The sequence below is a fragment of the Phyllobates terribilis genome, unplaced genomic scaffold (assembly GCF_046119375.1).
Source record: "Phyllobates terribilis strain yellow unplaced genomic scaffold, ASM4611937v1 Scaffold_6192__1_contigs__length_46233, whole genome shotgun sequence".
Classification (NCBI taxonomy): Eukaryota; Metazoa; Chordata; class Amphibia; order Anura; family Dendrobatidae; genus Phyllobates; species Phyllobates terribilis.
Window position 1 is genome coordinate 1 of NW_027368936.1, and position 20,505 is coordinate 20,505.

A 20,505-nucleotide genomic window follows, 5' to 3' on the forward strand; every position below is an offset into this window, starting at 1 on the left:
AGCAGTTGCTCCTCACAGGTATTATAGATTAGTAAAAGTATTTCTGTTGTTTTAAATATCTATTATAGTTAAGGTTATTCCACAATAAACAATCTACATTATGTGTTTGACATTTCTCCACTCAGTGCTAAGCATTTTGGAAGAGCAATTGTGATGCCCAATCTAAGACCACCAGTCACAACCACGGCAGCAGCTCTTGCTTACAGAGATTTAATATTAAATGCATTGCCCGAAAATTCTGAGTTTACTCCCCTTATGACACTGTATTTAACAGATAATACAAGCCCTGAAGAGATCAAACTTGCTAGTAAGTAAAATATATTGGTTCTTTTCTTGTTATGACTTGTGAGGTGTTGATTTTTGTCTTTCTCATTTATTTTGGTTGATGAAACAGGGAAAAGTGGAGTGGTTTATGCGGTTAAATTGTACCCTGCGGGTGCTACAACCAATTCTCAGGATGGTGTTACAGACCTACTTGGGAAATGTTTCCCTGTTCTGCAAGAGATGGTTGAGCAAAATATTCCTCTTCTGGTAATTCAGCATCAATACTTTTTGTCTAAGCTATCAAGTTTATTTTGTGGACTTTTGAATATCAATCATCAATCAACAACTATTACTAAAGCCGGTCTTATCTTTCCTACGTGTCATTCATAGATAGGCCACATCATCATTTTTATTTTCATATTTACTTTATTACCTTGTTTGTTTATCTTAATTGCATTTTCTCTATTCAGTGCTGTGTATCCTATACATTATTTCCATATATGTTTTACAAGCTAGATTATCTGTTTAAATGCTATTCCCTTATTTCTAATAGAAAAATGACCTTATAGAAAGTATGAATACATACATATGTATATGAATATCATATAATAATCTTTAATTTGTTTATAAACAACACTTAAAAAATAAAAAGGCATACGAATAAATATTTTTTTATTTTACTTACCATTTTTTGGTAGAACTATATAATGTGTTCCGAATTAAATTGTTGTATTTTCAAGAATGTATAAATAAAAATATTTACTTTTTGGTTCATTTTATAAATTATATAATAATGACACCATACAAGAAAAGTGTATCAACTATATCAAGATTTTTATTATCATTTTATCTTCAGAACAAGATGAAGCCTGACTACGTTTCTAACATTTTTATCCACTTATTCAATTCGCAGGTACATGGCGAAGTCACAGATCCCAATGTCGATGTATTTGACCGTGAAAAGGTTTATATTGACACAATCCTAAAACCTCTAGTAGAGAGATTGCCACAGCTGAAAATTGTGATGGAACACATTACTACTGCAGATGCTGTACAGTTCGTCGAGTCTTGCAATCCAGGTTAAAATCTCAGTTTTTCTTCTTTTTGTTAGTTGAATTGAGCTTACTAACACATCTCTGATCATTTCAGGTTCTGTTGCTGCTACTGTCACACCGCAACATCTCCTACTTAATAGAAACTCCCTTTTTCAAGGTGGATTGCAGCCACATAATTATTGTCTTCCTGTGCTCAAAAGAGAAACTCACAGTACGTTTCCTTATCATCTCTTTTACCCTTTCCATTTGTGTTCGCCGTATCTTGATTAAGGGTCTGTTTGGCTCCATTAGTGATAATGGGGTTTTCGTTTCTATGATATTTATATGCTTCCTTAATTGACAAACTAAATCATTTAACAATAATAAAATGTTTCTTAATTAAAAGTTTTAACAATATGGATATTTGTATGTCCATTGTTGTAGATAATGGTGTTTGCTGAAAGCAAGTTATAATGGTATCATAATAGTTTTGAATTCTTTTATTTTGACACATTTCCTAATGTCTTAAAAGCCTTTATTTGAAATAATGCCATTATAATCGGTAATAGCTTTCAAACAAACAAACCCTAAGTTTGGACCCATTGGGAGCTAAAAGTTGCCGTGGGAAAAAGTGTATGCCGGGAATTTTTTTAGGGTATTATTTTAGCGAAAATAAATGTAATATTATTATTAGGTAGACCATAAATTAGTGGAAATGTTTCATTTTCGATGACAATCGCAATAACAAAATGAACAAATTCATTAGTTTTATCACCCGAAGAAAATAGAGGTCTTTTGTTAGTGAAAATACCTAGAGTACTATTATTTAGACCATAAATTAGTAGGAAATGACACAACAAGAAATGAATAAAATCATCAAATTATACGAAATTTATTAAATTATCGAATAAAATTTAGCATAAAAGATACAAAACAATATATTTTAAAAAAATGTATTCCTGGCGTAGGCGGGAATTTTTTTAGAGTATTATTTTTGCAAAAATACCTATAACGTTATTATGTAGACTATAAATTAGTAGAAAATATTCATTTTCGGTGCTGACGTAGTAAGAGAATGAACAAATTCATCATTTTATCGCCTAAAAATTTAGAGGTCTTTTTCAGTGAAAGTAATATTATTAGTTAGACCTGACCATGAATCAATAGCGAAAAATATCCTGAATAAAGTAATCAGTTAAGGGTATCGTTTCGTCATAAAAAGTACTTCTAAGTACTTATTTTTTTTTCCAGAAAATAAGCACTAATTTGACTTGTTCAGTTCGTTCAAACCAAATTTTTTTAAAAGTACTTCGAAGTACTTATTTTTCTACAAAACTGAAGCAATAAAATGATGCTTTTAAAATATTAGAAGTACTTCTTTTTTATTTTTCTTTTACCATTTCACACGTACCCCCATTTTCAATTTCTAGACAATAAGCATGTATTAAATAAAAGTACCAGCAACAACAACAACACCAACATCTAACAGCATTGTCAAACCGAACAGACCACCTAAATCTATTAAATCATCGACAAGCGAAAATGTATTACTTGTCTTAAAGGTTTTAAATCATATCCATTATTCACATAACACTTTGTGAGTACATTTATGATGCAGGAAAAGCTCTTGTTTCTGCTGTAACGAGTGGAAGTAAAAAGTATTTTCTTGGAACGGATAGCGCTCCTCATGAGAAAAGACGAAAGGAATGTCCATGCGGTTGTGCAGGGATTTACAGTGCCCCTGTTGCCCTTTCTCTCTACGCCAAAGTTTTTGAAGAGGTAACTTCTCCATCATCTATACGTATAGTTTGATCCTTCATTGAGTGACACACAAAGGGTGTGTTTGTTTAAGCAGGCAGGTGCCATTGACAAGTTAGAGGCGTTTACAAGCTTTAATGGGCCGGATTTTTATGGGCTGCCCAGAAACACGTCCAAGATTGAACTGATTAAGAGCCCATTTAAAGTCCCTGACTCGTATTCGTATGCATCTGGTGAAATCATCCCCATGTTTGCAGGTCAAATGCTTGATTGGATGCCTGATGTTTGACCTGATTCTGGTCTATCGTTTATTCAAACTGAGAGTTTGATTTTTGAGTAATAAAATGGTACTCCAGTTTCTTCAACTGCAGGAACTGATTGCATTTGCTACTTCTTGGTGAAGGGATCTTACAGCAATGCTACTTGATACTGTGGTAGGATAAGTTTATACCACAATTCTGTTGATGATGATGATCAGTAATAGTCTGCTTTTCTTATTCATTTCCTCTTTATATACATCAATCAATAGAACTCAACATGTGAGATTATGCCGTGGAAGAAAGTACAACCGCCATTAAAGGCATGAGCAAAAGCTTATTCAAGTTTTGATTGATTTGCCAACAATTATACCATTATGCTTGCTCATCAAGGATACAGAAAAGACAAAAATAGGCCCAACAGGCTTACAAGTTTTATAATGAATCTGTTAAGAAACATGTATCTACTACCACCTACGAGACGAGGGTGATCCTTCATCCCCGTCTTGGGTAGTAACATTTGTATTTGAGAGCTAGGTGGGATAGTGAGATCAGGTCTTCAAGAAGATTCACGCGAGCAAAGTTACAATCGAGCTCGATGTGCTTGGTTTGTTCATGGAAGACTGGGTTCTTTGCAACGTGAATAGGGTGATTTCATGAATACCAAAATCAGAGTGCAAACGGCTAAGCCAAGCAAGTTCGGCACATACGCGCCGAAGGGACCGATACTCAGCCTCAACAGAGGACAATGACACACTTTGTTGCTTCTTTGATTTCCAAGAAACTAATGCATCACTAAGGAAGATCACATACCCACTAATAGACCGACGAGTGTGCGGACATGTTGCCTAGTCGCCATTACAATAGGCGAGAAGTGAGTGGTTTGGAGAATTGTTGAGCAACAATGCCTTATGCTTTGTACTCTGGACATAGGAAAGGACATGCATTGCATCCTGATAATGACATGCTCGGAGTAGTTGTTTGTATTGATTGAGAAATGGAACTGGAAAGGCCGAATCCTATCTAGTATGAGTAAAAAAGTTCAATTTCTCAATTAGGCACCTATATGTGGTTGGAGCGAGAAAGGGTACACTGTCATCTGGAGACAATTTCCAGGTGTAGATCGAGTGGCCCAACAGAAGAATGGCAAGTATCCACTGACAATTTGCGCAACATTTCACAAATGAATTTGTGTTGACTCATGAACAACCCTTGTTCTGTTCGGATGAATTCCATCTTTAGAAGAAGTGAAAATCTCCAAGATCCTTGATGTGAAAGAAATCATTGAGAAATGATTTGACATTGTTGAGTTCAACCAAGCGATCTCCAGTAAGAAGGATATCGTCCATGTATATGACCACGGAGGTGATAGATGAAGCCGTTCGTTTGATGAACAAAGAGTAATCCCCATATGATTGAACAAACCCTTTACAATGAAGTGAACTTGACAACTTTGCATACCATTGTCGGGGAACTTGTTTTAAGTCGTATAAAGATTTGCGAAGAAGACATACACTTTGGAGGGTTTTGTTTGCAGTCGTGGGGGTACCTTCATATATACAACCTCGTCCAAATCCCCGTGCAAGAAAGCAAACGTAATCGTTCAGATATGCAGGGGAAGAGTTATGGGAGCACTCGCGCTTTGTGGCAATGGGGCATAAGGTATTGGATTGATATCATCAACTTCGTCTTAAAGATCATAATTGGGAGATGAAGTTGATGAAGGGGGAAGCACAAAATATGAACTAGGATCTGCTGCAGTATTTTCTCACGACAGATAGCGGGTCCGTTCATTTCAGCTCATTCATCTAGACGAGTGGGATGAAATAAGATGAAATGGCCCAATTTTTCTAGTCTTTCATCTACCCCTTTGCCAAACGCATATTTTGCCCCAAAAATTCATCTCCATGTTGTCAGATACATTTTCATCTACCCCTCTAATTTTCCATGTAGATGAATGCAAATTCTTTCATCCAAGGGGTTGGAGAAGAAAGGTAAAATTCATCTACTCCTTAAATTTTGCTTCCTGATTTGCCCTTGCTTTATGCCCAAAAGTGATTTGCACATGTTTCATAAGCCCTTATTGGTAATTATACATCATTCTTCATATAATTCATCTACTCCATTTACCGAACACCTTTTTTTATCTCATCAATTTCATCTATCTAAAATTTCATGTACCATGCGTTTCATCTATCTTTCATCTAATTTTTATTCATCTAGTTAATTTCATCTAGATGGACAAAAAAATTCATCTAATATTATCGAAAGGAGCCATCTCATGAGGTTAAGATCTTCTTAGCGTGTAGATTGTAGAGCTTGTAGGCTTTCTTACCATGTGGTTATCCCAAGAATACACAAGGATCAACTCTAGCTTGGAACTTGTCTCCCGTGTCGTTTTTAGAGTTAAAGCAAAGCATAACTTGCCAAAGACCTTCATGTGTTCATAGAAAAGGGTTTCTATGGGAGAAGAACTTCATAAGGAGTCTGATTTTTTAGGAGTTTCAATGGAGCTCTATTGATGATGTAAGCGTAGGAGGACTACCTCGTCCAAAAAATCTGATTGACATCTTAATGTGGAACATAAGTGCTCTGACAACTTCAAGAGTATGAGGATACTCGCGCTCCACCATCCCATTTTGTTGGGGTGTGGGAACACATAAGGTTTTGTGTTTTTCCCATGAGAGCTGAAATAAAGTGAGGTGTCCCGATTGGTGTCAAGCTCAAGGGCATCATTGGACCGGACTAATTGAACTTCTCTGTTAAAGCCTAGAGAGACCATAGACAAGAAATTAGGGATGAGTAGAAATCGGTCTGGACCAAAAAAATGGGCCGAACCGACCCAGACCGAAACGACGTGATTCGGTCTGGTCTTGGGTCCAAGATTTTCGTAATTCAGGACCGGTCCTGTCCGGACTGATATTTAAAAAAAAAATAAATTATATATTAATTATACAAGGTAATATATAAGTTATTAATTTTTTAATATCTTAAAATAAATTGTATTGATATAAACTTGTATTTATAATATATTATAAAAATAGATAATTTTTTTTTTATGTATTTAAAAAAATGAAATTTGGTCCAAGTCGGTCCAAACGTGGACCGGACTAGATCGAGACCGGGACGATATTTTGTCCGGTCTTTGGTCCATACATTTTGACATTTCGGTCTCTGGTCCGGTCTGGTTCGGACCGATGCTCATCATTATCGGAAACTCTTAAAAAAACCGAACGCATTGCTTTTTGTTGATAGAAAATGCATCCAAGTTGTCCAGGTAAAGCCGTCAACGATGATGAGAAAATATCGATGCCCATTGGCAGTGGCAACATGATAAGGGCCCCACAATTCTAAGTGCAACATCTAGAATGGTTAGGTAGCAACGTTATTAAATCGGGATTTTAGGATAGTAAGATTTTAAAGCGTAATAAAAAATTATTTAATATTGAATTTTAAACATTGCATAGAAAAACTAACAAAACTTTAAACTTTCACATATATATGTATATAATTGTAACTAATGGTTTAAAGATCTAATTTCTCATGAATCTCACGTCATGTATAATAAATTGTGAAAAGAAGAAGACTATTTTAGGGTATTTATAAATTAGACTTGAAGCATATAAGACATCCTCCATAAGAGTTGATCAGGTCTTTATCACATATATCAATAAAACATTAGGTTTTAAGATTGAGATCATGAGTGATGCACATATAAGAAAATCATAATTGTGATAAAGATGGAAATATATAATAACTACGGTTTTATAACATGTGTCCTAAGGGAAAATGATATGATTGCTTAATAAAGAAAGTAAATAGAAAGAAAATTAATTAACTCATCACAACAAAATAACAAAGTCTAAATTACCATATATAACTACAACTTTCTACTACAAGACTTCTAACTTATGCCCTCAGAAGAAACGTAATAATTAAGCTCTAAATTATACATTCATGTCCTGGAAAATTTTGATGTTAGGATCGCATGCGAACCGTAAAATGGTAAGATCCTATTGATATATGAGATTTTATAAGATACAAAGTTAGATTTTGACATACATATATTTTAATGATATATGTGGATCAAAGACTTATCTTGAATCATAAAATTTTAAGTTTTTAAGATCTGGATCTAGATTTTAATAACCATGTTAGGTAGTATTGATGCTGCTAAGAGGGAATTTGATTCGAGTTTTCCTGTCGCACAAACAATGTAAGGTGAAAGCTCGTCTTTATTTGTAACAGAAGCAAATTTTAAGTAGGAAAGCTTGTAGAAAGGTAGGTGCCCCAATCTCTCATGCCAAATAGAGGCATCGACATGGAGGGAGACACACATAGGTGACATATTATTCTTCTCACTGTTCTGCTGTTGTGCCTCCCAACATAATCGAGAAAGTAGAGAGATCCTTGTCGACCTCCCCAATCTACAATCTCCCCGTCATGGAAGGAGTCTGCAATGAGCACCCAGACGGTGTGAAAACCACATTACACTGCGAGTCTCTAATTATCTTCCCAACAGAGACCAGGTTGCAATGAAAGCATGGAACGTATAGAGCATCATTGAGCAACAGTGTTGGAAACAACAAAACTGGGCCACCCACAGTAACATGGAGAACTTGTCCATTTGGCAAGATAATTTCAAAGGTTTGGACAAATTCCCGGTGCTCTCAAATAGACTCAGATCATAGCACATATGGAAACTCGCCCCACTATTTGTAATCTAGTTCTTTCTATTAAAGAGTTTGGATACCAAGGAAGTACATGCAAATCCGACGAAGTCGTCATGAATGGGTTCTTTCCCTTTCTTGGGATCTTTGGTTTCCAAGAGAGGTAGAAGCTTGGTGATCTATTCGATTTTAAAGGAAGAAAAAGACTGGACTGAGTCGGCAAAGTGATCGAAGTAAGTCGGTTTGTGAGAATTGGACCTTTTCCTTCTTTGTAGTTAGGTGGACATCCTATCAAGAAATAGCATCAGTCTACAATATGATTGTTTTATTTTGCACTTTGTGCAAACATGGCCTTGCTCTCGCCCTTCCCAAAATCTGAGCGAGACTTGTTGGATTGTTGGCCTTGTCCATCTCCAAACTTTGCTCCGACATGAAGGGAGGCCAATTCATCGTTGATTTGTGATGTGGCTTGTATCTCTCTCGGTTTCTCTTCCCGGAGAACAAGTGAGTAGGCTTGATGGATGCTTGGAGTGGGAGTCATCATCAAAAGCGAGCCCCTCGCAGATTTGTATGACTCGTTCAAGCTAGACTTGACAAAATCGACCGACCCGCAAACCCAACCCAACCTATTTCTTGGTTATACAAACCGACTTGTTTTTACATGAAATCTGTTTTGACCCGACCTTATAAACCGAGAAATTCTTAAATCAAAGTATGACCCGATCCTGTGGGTCATGACCCGACTTGTTGGGTCAAAAATATAAGCATAAAAAATACGAAATTAAGTAAAAAATATATTTTTTTATTTTTATTAAATAAATAGTTATATTTATTTTTGTTAAAGAAAAAATTACAAAAAAGTAAAAAATTCTACATCAACCGACCTGTTGACCCGACCCGACCTGGCATTGAACCCGTTATAACTCGACCTGTTATGAACTGGCAAAGGTCAACCTCAAATAACCTGATGCAAAAGCACCGGCATCCGAAACTCTCTAACCTGAACCCGACATGACCAACCCGATTACCAGGTCTAGTTCAAGCCCATAAAAATTGGAGCAATTTGTCCTCTTCTTTGTTCTGAATGAAGTCCTTATTCCCTTCACAAGAGCAACATGGAGCTTGCTTGAGGTCCCCTATTTCATCCCAGAAGCTCTTCATGTGTGTATAATTTGTTGACATAGAGTTGGAACCTTGGGTGAGAGAGTTCAACTCTTTCTTGTCAGAGAATATTTGATTACCACTCCTCTGTCCAAAGCGGTCTTTGAGCTCATCCTAGACCTGCTCCGCAATCTCCGTGTATGTAACACTTGGACGTATCTCTACACTCAGGCTATTGGTTATCCAGGACTTCAGCATGTTGTTGTTGTATCGTATCCATCTTCCAAGGGTAGCATCCTTAATCTTGAGTTTCTCTAGGGAGGCATCTATGAATTCTAACTTGTTTTTGATAGACAAGGTTGTGAACATAGAGACCCTCCATTATCCATAGTTTTCTCCATCAAAGATTAGTGCCGCCAGGGATATGCTCGGTGATCACTAAAATGCAGATATAACCGGGGTCATTATAGTTGGTGTTCGAAGAAGCATGAGTTTCTTGTCTGGCATGTTTTGGCTGGTTTTGTGTTTAGAAAAAGGAAAAAGGGAATATAGGTTTGTGTTAAAGAAATTTTTGGGAAAGGGTTCAATGAACGAAAGAACCAGAAAAGTGAAAGGAAGAAAATGGAATCGAATCCTATGACTCTGATACCATGAGATTATGTGACGGAAGAAAGCAAAACCGCTACTAAAGGCGTGAGCAAAAGCTGCAAAGGAGACAAGAGGAGAAAGGAATATATTCTAGTTCTAATTGATTTGCCAATAGTAGGTTACATGGTACATATACCCACTATGCTTACTCCTTAAAGATACAAAAAGATAAAAGACAAAATCGCCCCAACAGACTTATAGGTTTGATAATGACAATTGTTAAGAAATATGTATCCAATACCACCTATCAACTACATACATATACCATAAAAATGACATACGACTTCAATAAAAATTTTCATTATATTTAATTTAACACTCCAAACACTCAATGCATTTAAAAAAAATATCGTGTTGTCAAAGCTGTGTTGCTTGGGTGGTAGGGGTGTTATCCCCTCACCCCTTTGCCCATTAGTAATAGAACGAGGCCGCCTGTAAAAAGGGGTCCCTTTATTAAGAATATCCAGTTACTCAATATACAACTATTAAGAAAAGTAAAAAAATAGATAAAAATATCCTAAATCAACTCATCAATGTAAACTAAACAAACACAACATCTAAACTAATGATTTTACGTTCTAGTCCTGATCATAGATTAACAAAAAGGAAATCAAAACTTTTGATCTCTACATTTGAATGCATGCATGTACGGTGTTTTTTAAGTAATGGGCTTCTTTATCTATTGATAGGCGCAATCTTGATGGCGCCAAAGGAGCACCTAAGACGGCAAAAGGGGCGTTTTCACTCACTTGGGCAACATAATGAAGCTTACTAGGCGACGGAAGCGAAGTTGTCAAAGTACGCTAGAAGCCGAGGGAAAACACACTTACAGAGGCAAAACCGCGGGTGCGGCCAGTCGGCCGCGGTCGCGGTTCTCACCGTGCCGGTCACATGTGCTCAGGACCTGTCCGCGGTCGCGGCTCCCTGCCGCGCCCACGACTCTCCCGGATGGAATATCCCCTTTTGACCATCTTTTGTAACTCTTTTTCTCTAGATAGTCAATTTGGAGTAAATTAGTACTTGGACCATTTTTATGTAACTCCTAGCTCTTAATGGGTCAAAGGGGGAGTTTAGAAAACTCCATTTTAGGGAGGAGGTTTTTAAGAGGTTCTTAGGTTGATATTCTATTATCCAATTTTCTCAATTTGTAATCTCAAGAAAACTCTCTCATTTGTACTTTGTTTTTGCTAAGAAGTAATGGAGAACTAAGCCCTCTTGAGTTCACTTTGAAATTCTAAGCGCTTGACTTGGGTTATTGTGGTAAGCTTCTTGTCCCTTTGTTCTTATCTTTCTTAGAAATTGTTCTTAGATCTCTTGCGCTTAAACTCATGATTATTTTATATTGATTTATCTAGAATGATCAACTAGGTTTATTGATGTTTTACAATTTGCTAGGCTTAGATAATTCTATTTGAAGAGTCTAAACCTTTTGTAGCAAGCCCTTTTCTCATGAACTATTTGTGATTGATTTTAGGGTAGAGATCTTAGATTCATGTCAAGTACCGACTATTTGTCAATGGTATTGCATGAACCTACTTATCTTTGTGCTTTATGCAATTATGCTATTAAATCTAGGTATTTCCGTGGTTGTAGCATGATTAGGGCCTCTAGGACTATTTGGACTAGTTGCTAATTATGAACAAAGAGTGGGACATTTTGCTTTGATTTGATTTGAACATTGGGTGTTAAGATTCTATGATCCACCGACCTAGTCAAGTTGCTAGAATGGATAAGTGAACCGCTTTAATCTTAATACTTCTCTCAACGTTTGTGTGTTTTATCGTTGTTTTCGTCACAAAACCATTTTAACCCCCCCTTTGGTTACTTCTTAATCACATAAAAAACCTTAAACAAAAATCTTGCTCCCTTGGGTACGACCCTTACTACCATTATACTCTAGTGGGAGTTTGGATTTATTATTTTGATGAGGCAAGGCGACTTTAGCCTTTGTCAAATTTGGCGCCGTTGCTGGGGAAGCAATGGTTCTTTTTGATTAAGTTTTTTTTATGTGATTACTCTTGGTGTGGACCCCATTGATGGTCCACACCCGTTCCACTAATTCACCTCTTCTTGATTTTGATTCAGAAATCGAGCGGACGCATTTACGGAACTTGAGGCAAGCCCTAGAGAATCTTGTTGTGGAGAACATGGCCGCTCGTACGCTACGAGAGCTTACGGCTCCCAACCTTGCTCAACAACCTTTGGCGGTCGTCGTACCACCATTAGATGCCGGTGTGTCCTTTGAGCTTAAGTCCGGTGTCATCAACCTCCTCCCGAAGTTCCATGGTTTAGCCGGAGAAGATCCCATCATGCATTTGGGAGAATTCCACGACATATGCATGTGTAGCAAGCTGGCAAATGTCACGGAGGAGCAATTCAAGATTCGGGCCTTTGGTTTCACCTTGAAGGACACCGCAAGAAATTGGTACTACCACCTTCCGGTGGGATCCATTGACACTTGGCCTAAGCTATATAAGGCCTTCCTCGACAAGTACTTCCCCGCTAGGAAGTCTACCGCCTTGAAGAGATCCATCTCCAATGTTGAGCAAGCGGATGATGAGACGCTCTATAACTATTGTGAGCGTTTCATGAGGTTGTGCGCAAGTTGCCCGTTCCATGGGTTCGACGAGAAGGAGTTAGTAATCCACCTCTACAATGGGTTACTAGATCAAGAGAGGAGGATCATAGATGCCGCTTGCAATGGTAGCGTCTTGAACTTGACGCCCGACATAGCCATGAGCCGGATCCATGATATAGCCGATGGCACAAGAAGCTTTGGTCGGACCTATTCAAGAAAGGGAGTTCATGATGCGAACTCTAGTGCAACCGATATGAGCAATACTTTGGCCGAGCTCAAGAGCATGATCGAGACATTGGCTTTGACTAGGACCAATGACCCGCCGGCGCGGGCTTGTGGGGTTTGCACCGATGAAACCCACCCCACGGATATGTGTCCACAACTCCATGACACTACCACCGCTGACGTCAATGCCGTGGGGGGGGGGTATGGGCCTCCTAGACCTCGTTTCGATAACCAAGGCCATAACTATAATCAGAGGTGGAACGATCATCCAGGGTTCCGATATGGTGATCCAGCTGGGGCACAAAACAATTTCCGATCTCAAGCTCAATCGAACCACCAATACAGGGCTCCTTATCAACCCAACAAACCACCGGGCTACGGACCTCCTAAGCCATCTACCGAGGATATGCTGAATTCCTTGACCACTCACTTCACCTCTCATATTCAAAAAACGGAGTCTAGCATAAAGAGCATTGAGAAGTTAACTTAGCCAACTTGCCGACGCGATTTCTCAATTGAATCAACAACATTCCAAGAGTTTGCCATCTCAAACGGTGGCGAATCCAAGGGCTAATGTAAGTGATATTAATTTACGAAATGGTAAGGTGTGTGGAGATGCCCCCATAGCTGAATCGGGAGAACACGAAGAAGAGGCCACAGAAACATTTCGGCGGGCGCGGTCCCCTGACCGCGGTCGCGGCTCAGCTGCTGTAAGAGAGTCCGAGAATTCTGATCATCCGCGGGCGCGGACACCTGACCGCGGGCGCGGATTAGCCTCTGAGGTAACATACATTGAAGCAAAGAAGGTGGAGGAGGAGTACTATGAAGATCGAGGGGACTTCCGTCTTCGCCAAGAGAACTACGTACGTCCCAATTTCCCTCCTCTCCAGGCCGAAAAGCCTCCCGCACCTTTTCCGGAAGCCCTTAAGGACACTCGAAGGCCCGTCGATGACAAAGAGCTCTTCGAGACATTTAGCAAGTGCGAAGTCAATATTTCCTTGCTCAAGCTAATCAAGAGCATGCCCCGGTACGCTAAGTTCTTAAAGGAGCTTTGCACGATCAAACGAAAGCAAAAGCTTAAGGGGAAACAAAAGGTGCAAGTGAGCAAAGGCGTCTCCGCGATGTTCCAACAAAAGGTGGCCAAGAAGTGTAGCGATCCGGGTATGGTAAGCATTCCTTGCACTATTGGTGAGACTAAGATAGATAGTGCCATGCTAGATCTAGGTGCTTCTATTAATGTTTTGCCTTATTCTTTGTATAAGTTGCTCGGCCTAGGACCTTTGAATGAAACGGGAATTGTGATTCAATTGGCCGATAGATCTTCGATTTACCCGAAAGGGATAGTTGAGGATGTATTGGTTATGGTTGATAACCTCATTTTTCCCGCATATTTCTTTGTCCTAGACATGGCACAAGAGGCTAAGGACTCACTTATCTTACTTGGGCGGCCGTTTATGAAAACGGCCAACACTAGAATTGACTTAGCAAGTGGTTCACTTACTTTTGAGTTTGATAGGGATGTTGTGAGCTATAACATTTATGATGCTATGAAACACCCTAGTGATGATAACTCTTTATTCTCTATCGACGTGATTGATCCAATTGTGCAAGATACGTTTGATGTATATGGTTTGGATGAGCTACAATCCGCGTTAGAGAATAGCTTAGTTGATTCATCGCAGCTAGACCTCACTATGTCTTCCGACATGCGTGAAGTTTTAGCTCACTTGGACTCGAAAGAGCCATTTTTGGCCGGTGGGCCCATGTTACTAATCCCCGAGGCCGAAATACCTCTTCCTTCTATAGTGCAGGCACCGGTGATTGAGCTACAACAACTTCCGGAGCATTTGAAGTATGCCTTCCTAGGCGAGAACGACACCCTCCCGGTCATCATTTCTAGCACACTTATGGGGGTTCAAGAGGCGAAGTTGGTGGAGGTGCTCAAGAAGAATGTGACGGCTCTCGGATGGACTATAGCCGATATCAAGGGAATAAGCCCTTCTACTTTTATGCACCGGATTCTCCTAGAAGACGGAGCCAAGCCTAGTAGACAACCTCAGCGGCGACTCAATCCACCCATGATGGAGGTAGTGAAGAAGGAGGTGTTGAAGCTCCTCCAAGCGGATATGATCTTCCCTATCTCGGATAGCAAGTGGGTTAGCCCTACACAAGTCGTCGCGAAGAAAGGAGGGATCACCTTGGTAGAAAACGACAAAGGTGAGATGGTTCCTACACGAGAACAAAAAGGGTGGAGGGTTTGTATCGACTACCGCAAGTTGAACGCGGTGACTCGAAAGGACCACTTCCCCTTGCCCTTCATTGACCAAATGCTCGAGAGGCTTGCCGGACGGCCTTACTATTGTTTCCTTGATGGATACTCGGGCTACTTTCAAGTAGCCATAGTTCCGGAAGATCAAGAGAAGACGACGTTTACTTGCCCATTTGGTGCTTTTGCATACCGCCGGATGTCATTCGGGTTATGTAACGCACCCGGGACGTTTCAACGATGTATGGTAAGTATTTTCTCCGAATACATTGAGCACTTTATCGAGGTTTTTATGGATGATTTCACGGTACATGGGGATAGTTTTGACTCTTGCCTTCACCAATTGACACTCGTGCTTGAACGATGTGTTGAGACCAATTTGGTCTTGAACTCGGAAAAGTGTCATTTCATGGTTGATCATGGTATTGTGCTAGGTCATATAGTATCGTCCAAGGGTATCGAGGTCGATAAGGCAAAGATTGATGTGATTCAGTCCTTGCCTTATCCTACTAATGTTCGTGAAGTGCGTTCCTTCTTAGGCCATGCAGGTTTTTACCGTCGGTTCATCAAGGATTTCTCCAAGATTTCCTCCCCCTTGTGCGAGTTGTTAAAGAAGGAAGTGGCGTTCGTGTTCAATGATAAGTGTAAAGGAGCCTTCGACACTCTCAAAGCCCACCTCACCGAAGCGCCCATCATCAAAGCGCCCTAGTGGTCTCTTCCGTTTGAGATCATGTGTGACGCTAGTGATTATGCGGTAGGGGCGGTTCTTGGTCAGAAAATTGGAGGAGCTATGCATGTGATCTACTATGCTTCCATGACATTGAATGGGGCCCAAAGAAATTACTCGACTACCGAGAAAGAGCTCCTCGCCGTGGTGTTCGCCCTTGATAAATTTCGCCAATACCTTTTGGGCACGAAGGTGATCATTCACACCGACCACGCAACGCTTCGTTACCTAATGACGAAGAAAGATTCCAAGCCAAGACTCATTCGGTGGATTTTGCTCTTGAGCGAGTTCGATGTCGAGATAAGAGACAAGAAGGGGGTTGAGAACTCGGTGGCCGACCATCTTAGTCGGATCGTCCGTGAGCATGAAGAGTTAACGTTGCGACCACTTGGCGATTTCCCGGACGAATCTCTCTACGCCCCGCGGTCCACCTGCCGCGGTCGCGAATCTTCGGAGTTTTCCCGACATGCTTCACCAGAGAGAAAATCGCGGGCGCGGTCGACCTGCCGCGGTCGCGGATCCGACCCTGAGCTGCTCTCCCTCCGCTCCCTCAAGCCGTGGTATGCCCACTTGGTCAATTACTTGGTGCGAGAAGAGTTTCCTCCCAACATCACCAAAGCGCAAAAAGACAAGATCAAGAGTGAGGCCAAGTATTACGTGTGGGATGATCCATACCTTTGGAAGCATTGTGTTGATAAGGTTATCCGAAGGTGTCTCCCAGATAATGAGGTACAGTCGGTTCTCTCCTTTTGTCATTCTTATGCATGCGGGGGTCATTTTGGACCAAATAAGACGGCTCGAAAGGTATTGGATACCGGTTTTTATTGGCCGCACATCTTTCGAGACGCTTACGCATTTTGAAAAGCTTGTGACCGGTGTCAGAGAGTCGGGAAAATCTCCCGTAGAAATGAGATGTCGCAAACACCATTAATCTTTGCGAGATTTTTGATGTTTGGGGGATCGATTTCATGGGACCTTTTCCTAACTCTCTTGGGAATATATATATCTTGCTTGCGGTGGACTATGTTTCCAAGTGGGTGGAAGCAAAGGCCACCAGGACTGATGACTCGAAAGTGATGTCTAGTTTTTTGAAGGAGAACATCTTCTCTCGGTTTGGGATCCCGAAGGCTCTCGTGATCAATAGAGGAACTCATTTCGTGAATAGGACGGTGATCGCCCTTCTCAAGAAATACGGTGTCACCCATAGAGTTTCTACCGCCTATCATCCGCAAAGCAATGGGCAGGCCGAAGTGTCTAATAGGCAAATCAAGGGGATTCTTGAGAGGACGGGGGCCCTAATAGGAAAGATTGGAGTCTCCGTCTTGATGATGCTTTATGGGCATACCGTACCGCCTACAAGACATCCATTGGCATGTCTCCCTACCGGTTGGTTTTTGGAAAGGGGTGTCACCTTCCCGTTGAGCTCGAGCACAAGGCTTGGTGGGCGGTCCGGAAGTGCAACATGGAGATGAATGAAGTGGGAGAGTTCCGGGCGCTCCAAATTCATGAGCTAGAAGAAATTCGAAGAGAAGCGTATGAGAATGCTGTTATTTACAAAGAGAAGACGAAGGCATGGCATGATAAGAACGTGTTGAGAAAGGACTTCAAGGCTGGAGATAAGGTCCTTCTTTACAATTCTCGCCTTCAACTTTTTCCGGGAAAGTTACGCTCTCGGTGGAATGGTCCTTATGTGGTGGCCCGTGTCTTTCCCCATGGAGCGGTGGAGCTTTACGACACGGACAAGCACAATGTGTTCAAGGTAAATGGTCAAAGGTTGAAACCTTACCATGAGAACTTTTCTGATGCGGTAGTTGAAGAATTGGCTCTCAAGGTGCCCGGGTCCGACATCTAGAATTCCGGACCACGTCGTGCCACGACGTTAACTAAGGCGCTGGTCGGGAGGCAACCCGGTATTTGTAGTCTTTTGTTGAAATAAGAAGCTAGAAGGAGGGAGATCTATGTTGAGGTTGAAGAATGAAGGCCACGGAAGAATTCCACCAGAAGGTATTCCGCGGGCGCGGCCCACCTGTCGCGGTCGCGCCTGATGTTTTTCTAGAATGGGACCAACAAAAACTTTTCCGCGGGCGCGGTACCCCTGCCGCGGTTGCCGCAGTCGCGTCTTATACTCCCAATTCAGTCCGCGGCCGCCATTCACTCTCTCCCTCACACCATTTTCTCCCTTCTCCTCTCAAGAACAACAACAACAACACCTCACCCTAATCCCATCTCTCTACCCCAAATCTCCCATCCTTCTCTATCCCCAACTCAAATCCACCATCCACACTTCCTCTCTACTCCATTTCCTCACCATAATCACCCAAATTCATCCCCTACTTCAAGAATTTTCCCCAAACCCTAACTTTCTCCATCCCCAAATTCGACCCTCCAAATCCCTTAAATCAACCTCATTCTACCTTAGATCAACCGGACCAGTGCTTAGGAGGTTTCCTCCTCCAGTCTTGCTGCGTTTTTCGAGGGATCTCCGACGAATTCGACGCATCCGCGCCTGCGGCCCACCTGTCGCGCCCGCGGAAATCGTTCTGAGACGGTTGGCTCTTCGTTGTGAGGTATTTTTCTACGGTATTTTGGCTTCGAATTTTGTTGGTGGTGTCCACCTAGGTTGCCTAGTTGGTTTATGAGGTTGTTTGGAGGTTTGTACTTGTGTTGGGTTGAGGATTTGTGGTATTGGATTTGTTGTTGCGTTTGGATTTGGTCATGGCGAGTACGAGCAAAACTCAGAAGCGTTCGAGATCGGCCTCCTGCACGACTGAGTACGTGAAGATTGTGAGTGGAAAGGAGGTCTTGCCCACCAAGTTTTTCCACCATTGGACACTTGAGAAACTTGGCATGCATGAGTTCACGGAGGCGTTTCTCGCTCATGGTGGTCTCAGGAGGTTTGTCCACCTTTACGCCAAGACTCACGAGAATCTGACTCGCGAGTTCTTGGCGTCGTTGACTTTCCAATGCCCCGAGGGACTTCTTGAGCGCATCGCTTTCACCTACAAGGGGGTTCGCTACGAGATGACGGCGGCTGAGGTCCGCGACGCATTGGGGATCACCAAGGAGCCTTCACCTTCTTGGGGTCCCGACACGGTTCGGGACCGCCCCGTCCTTTGGTGGCAGACGATCACAGGGACGATCTTCGGGGTAGACAGGGACACGTACAATTACTATATCAGCCACCCCGCGATCTGTCTCACGCACAAGGTGCTCGCCATGTGCTTCTGTGGCCAGGGGGAGGTCAACAAGGTGTCTATCGCTGATCTTCAGTTTCTATGGGCAATGTCCCCGGAGTGTGAGCTGACTCCGGACTGGGCAACCCTCTTCATTTGGCGGTGCGCCTTGGCTCGAGAGCGCCCAACTGGGAAGATCACCATGGGGGGTATGATCACCCTCCTAGTCGAGAGTGTGGCGGATCTGGACCATCTTGATACGGCTGAGTGTGATGATCCGCCCCTATGCGGGAGCATCCGGTACGACGAGGCGTGGTTGCTCCACAACCACATGCTGTACCGGTTTCGCGAGGGCTACCAGTTCCTGTGGCCTTTTGGGAAGACGGGCGACTCCTACATCCGTCTCCCCCGGGCCTTCGTCTACGGGCCTTCTCACACCTTCTTTCTCCCGCCGGACGACACGACGGGGATCCAGGTCCTGAGTTCTGCCTGCCAGCGCACACTAGCGCGACTCGAGGCGGCCCGTGCCGCGGCCCCTCAGGTTCCGGTTCCTCCCCCGGCGGCTGCTGGCCCGTCGGATACTCAGACTCAGCAGGGAGCGGAGCCGTAGGACCGCCTTTTCTCTCAGCTCGGGCAGATTACCGATCAGATGGGCAGACTTCAGACGCATTTTGGCGAGCTCGGCGAGGGTATGGCCGGGATCCGCGTTGATAGGCGGATTTTCGCCAGTACGTGGAGACCCGTGTTTCCGGGTTTGACGAGCGGCTTCAGAGTATTCAGGAGGAGCAGGCCGGGTTGAGACAGTACGTTGAAACCCGGTTCAACTACTATACCGGGCAATGGGAGCATTTCTACTCCCGATTCCCGCCGCCGCCGTCCAATCAGTGAGGTACGTTTGCTTCCCTCTTTCCCTCTTCTTTTTGTTCTCTTTTGCTGCATTGAGGACACTGCGCTATACAAGTGTGGGGGGGGGGGGGGGAGGTTAGTATTCGTAGGGTAGGTTGTTTTTGGTTGTTTCTAGCTGTTTGTTTGTTTTTGCTTTGTTTTGTTGAGTCGGTTGTTGCACCCCATGATTTGCATTGTTGATTGTTTCTTATACGAATGCGTATGCTTTGGATCTTTTGAGTGTGTTTTGGTTCTTCAAGGTTGCAAATGCATTATGTTGATGATAGTGTTTTATTATGCTGTGGACATTTATTTGGAGCATGCAGACTTTGATAGGACTATGTATGAACCGATTCTCATTACTTAGGCGTGTTGTCACTTAGGAGTGCTCTTCTTTGGGTGTTTGCTTTAGAACTTGCTTATATGTCTTTTTCGAAGCCCTAGGTGATGAGGTTTTTGCATAACACTTGATTGAGACGGGAAATTGTCACATTATTGAAAAACACAAATAAAATAAAAGCATGCAAAGAACACGACGTAGTGTTTAGTGCTTATAAACAAAAGAAAAAAAACTTCTAACGTTTGCTTGATGAGCACGCGATATCCGAGGTTGAAACAGCACTGAGGTTTCGATCCTCTGATGGCTACGTGAAAAAGTCTTTTAAAAATTGGGCCGGTTCGGATAAAAAACGTCCGGGTCCCCCCAAAAAATTTACAAATAAAGTGCTAGTAGATTTTGTGCCTTATGAATGTCTCTTGATTTGTTTCGCACCTTGCCCTGTGGTTAGTCTTAGATGTGTTTGCGTGTTTTTAAAGTGCCATTTAAGGATAGAGCATGAATTCGTGAGGGCATGCTTGGTATGTGGGTTTAGGATCTTATATTTGTCTATCATTGGACGATGCATGCTAGGATGAGAAA

At 42.0% G+C, this 20,505-nt stretch overlaps 1 protein-coding gene and 1 pseudogene across 1 annotated transcript; both read left to right on the forward strand.

The window, feature by feature from the left end:
• Nucleotides 1-4: 4 nt before the first annotated feature.
• LOC141250822 (uncharacterized) lies at nucleotides 5-3,642 on the forward strand (the record flags this gene model as incomplete). The annotated part of the gene is made up of 8 exons (XM_073670105.1): nucleotides 5-18; nucleotides 126-307; nucleotides 395-531; nucleotides 1,178-1,343; nucleotides 1,414-1,530; nucleotides 2,917-3,077; nucleotides 3,154-3,339; nucleotides 3,586-3,642. Coding segments are annotated over 8 exons (1,020 nt in total), but the record flags the coding sequence as incomplete, so codon positions are not given.
• An 8,237-nt stretch (nucleotides 3,643-11,879) lies between these two features.
• LOC141250823 (uncharacterized) lies at nucleotides 11,880-17,380 on the forward strand (annotated as a pseudogene).
• Nucleotides 17,381-20,505: the final 3,125 nt, after the last annotated feature.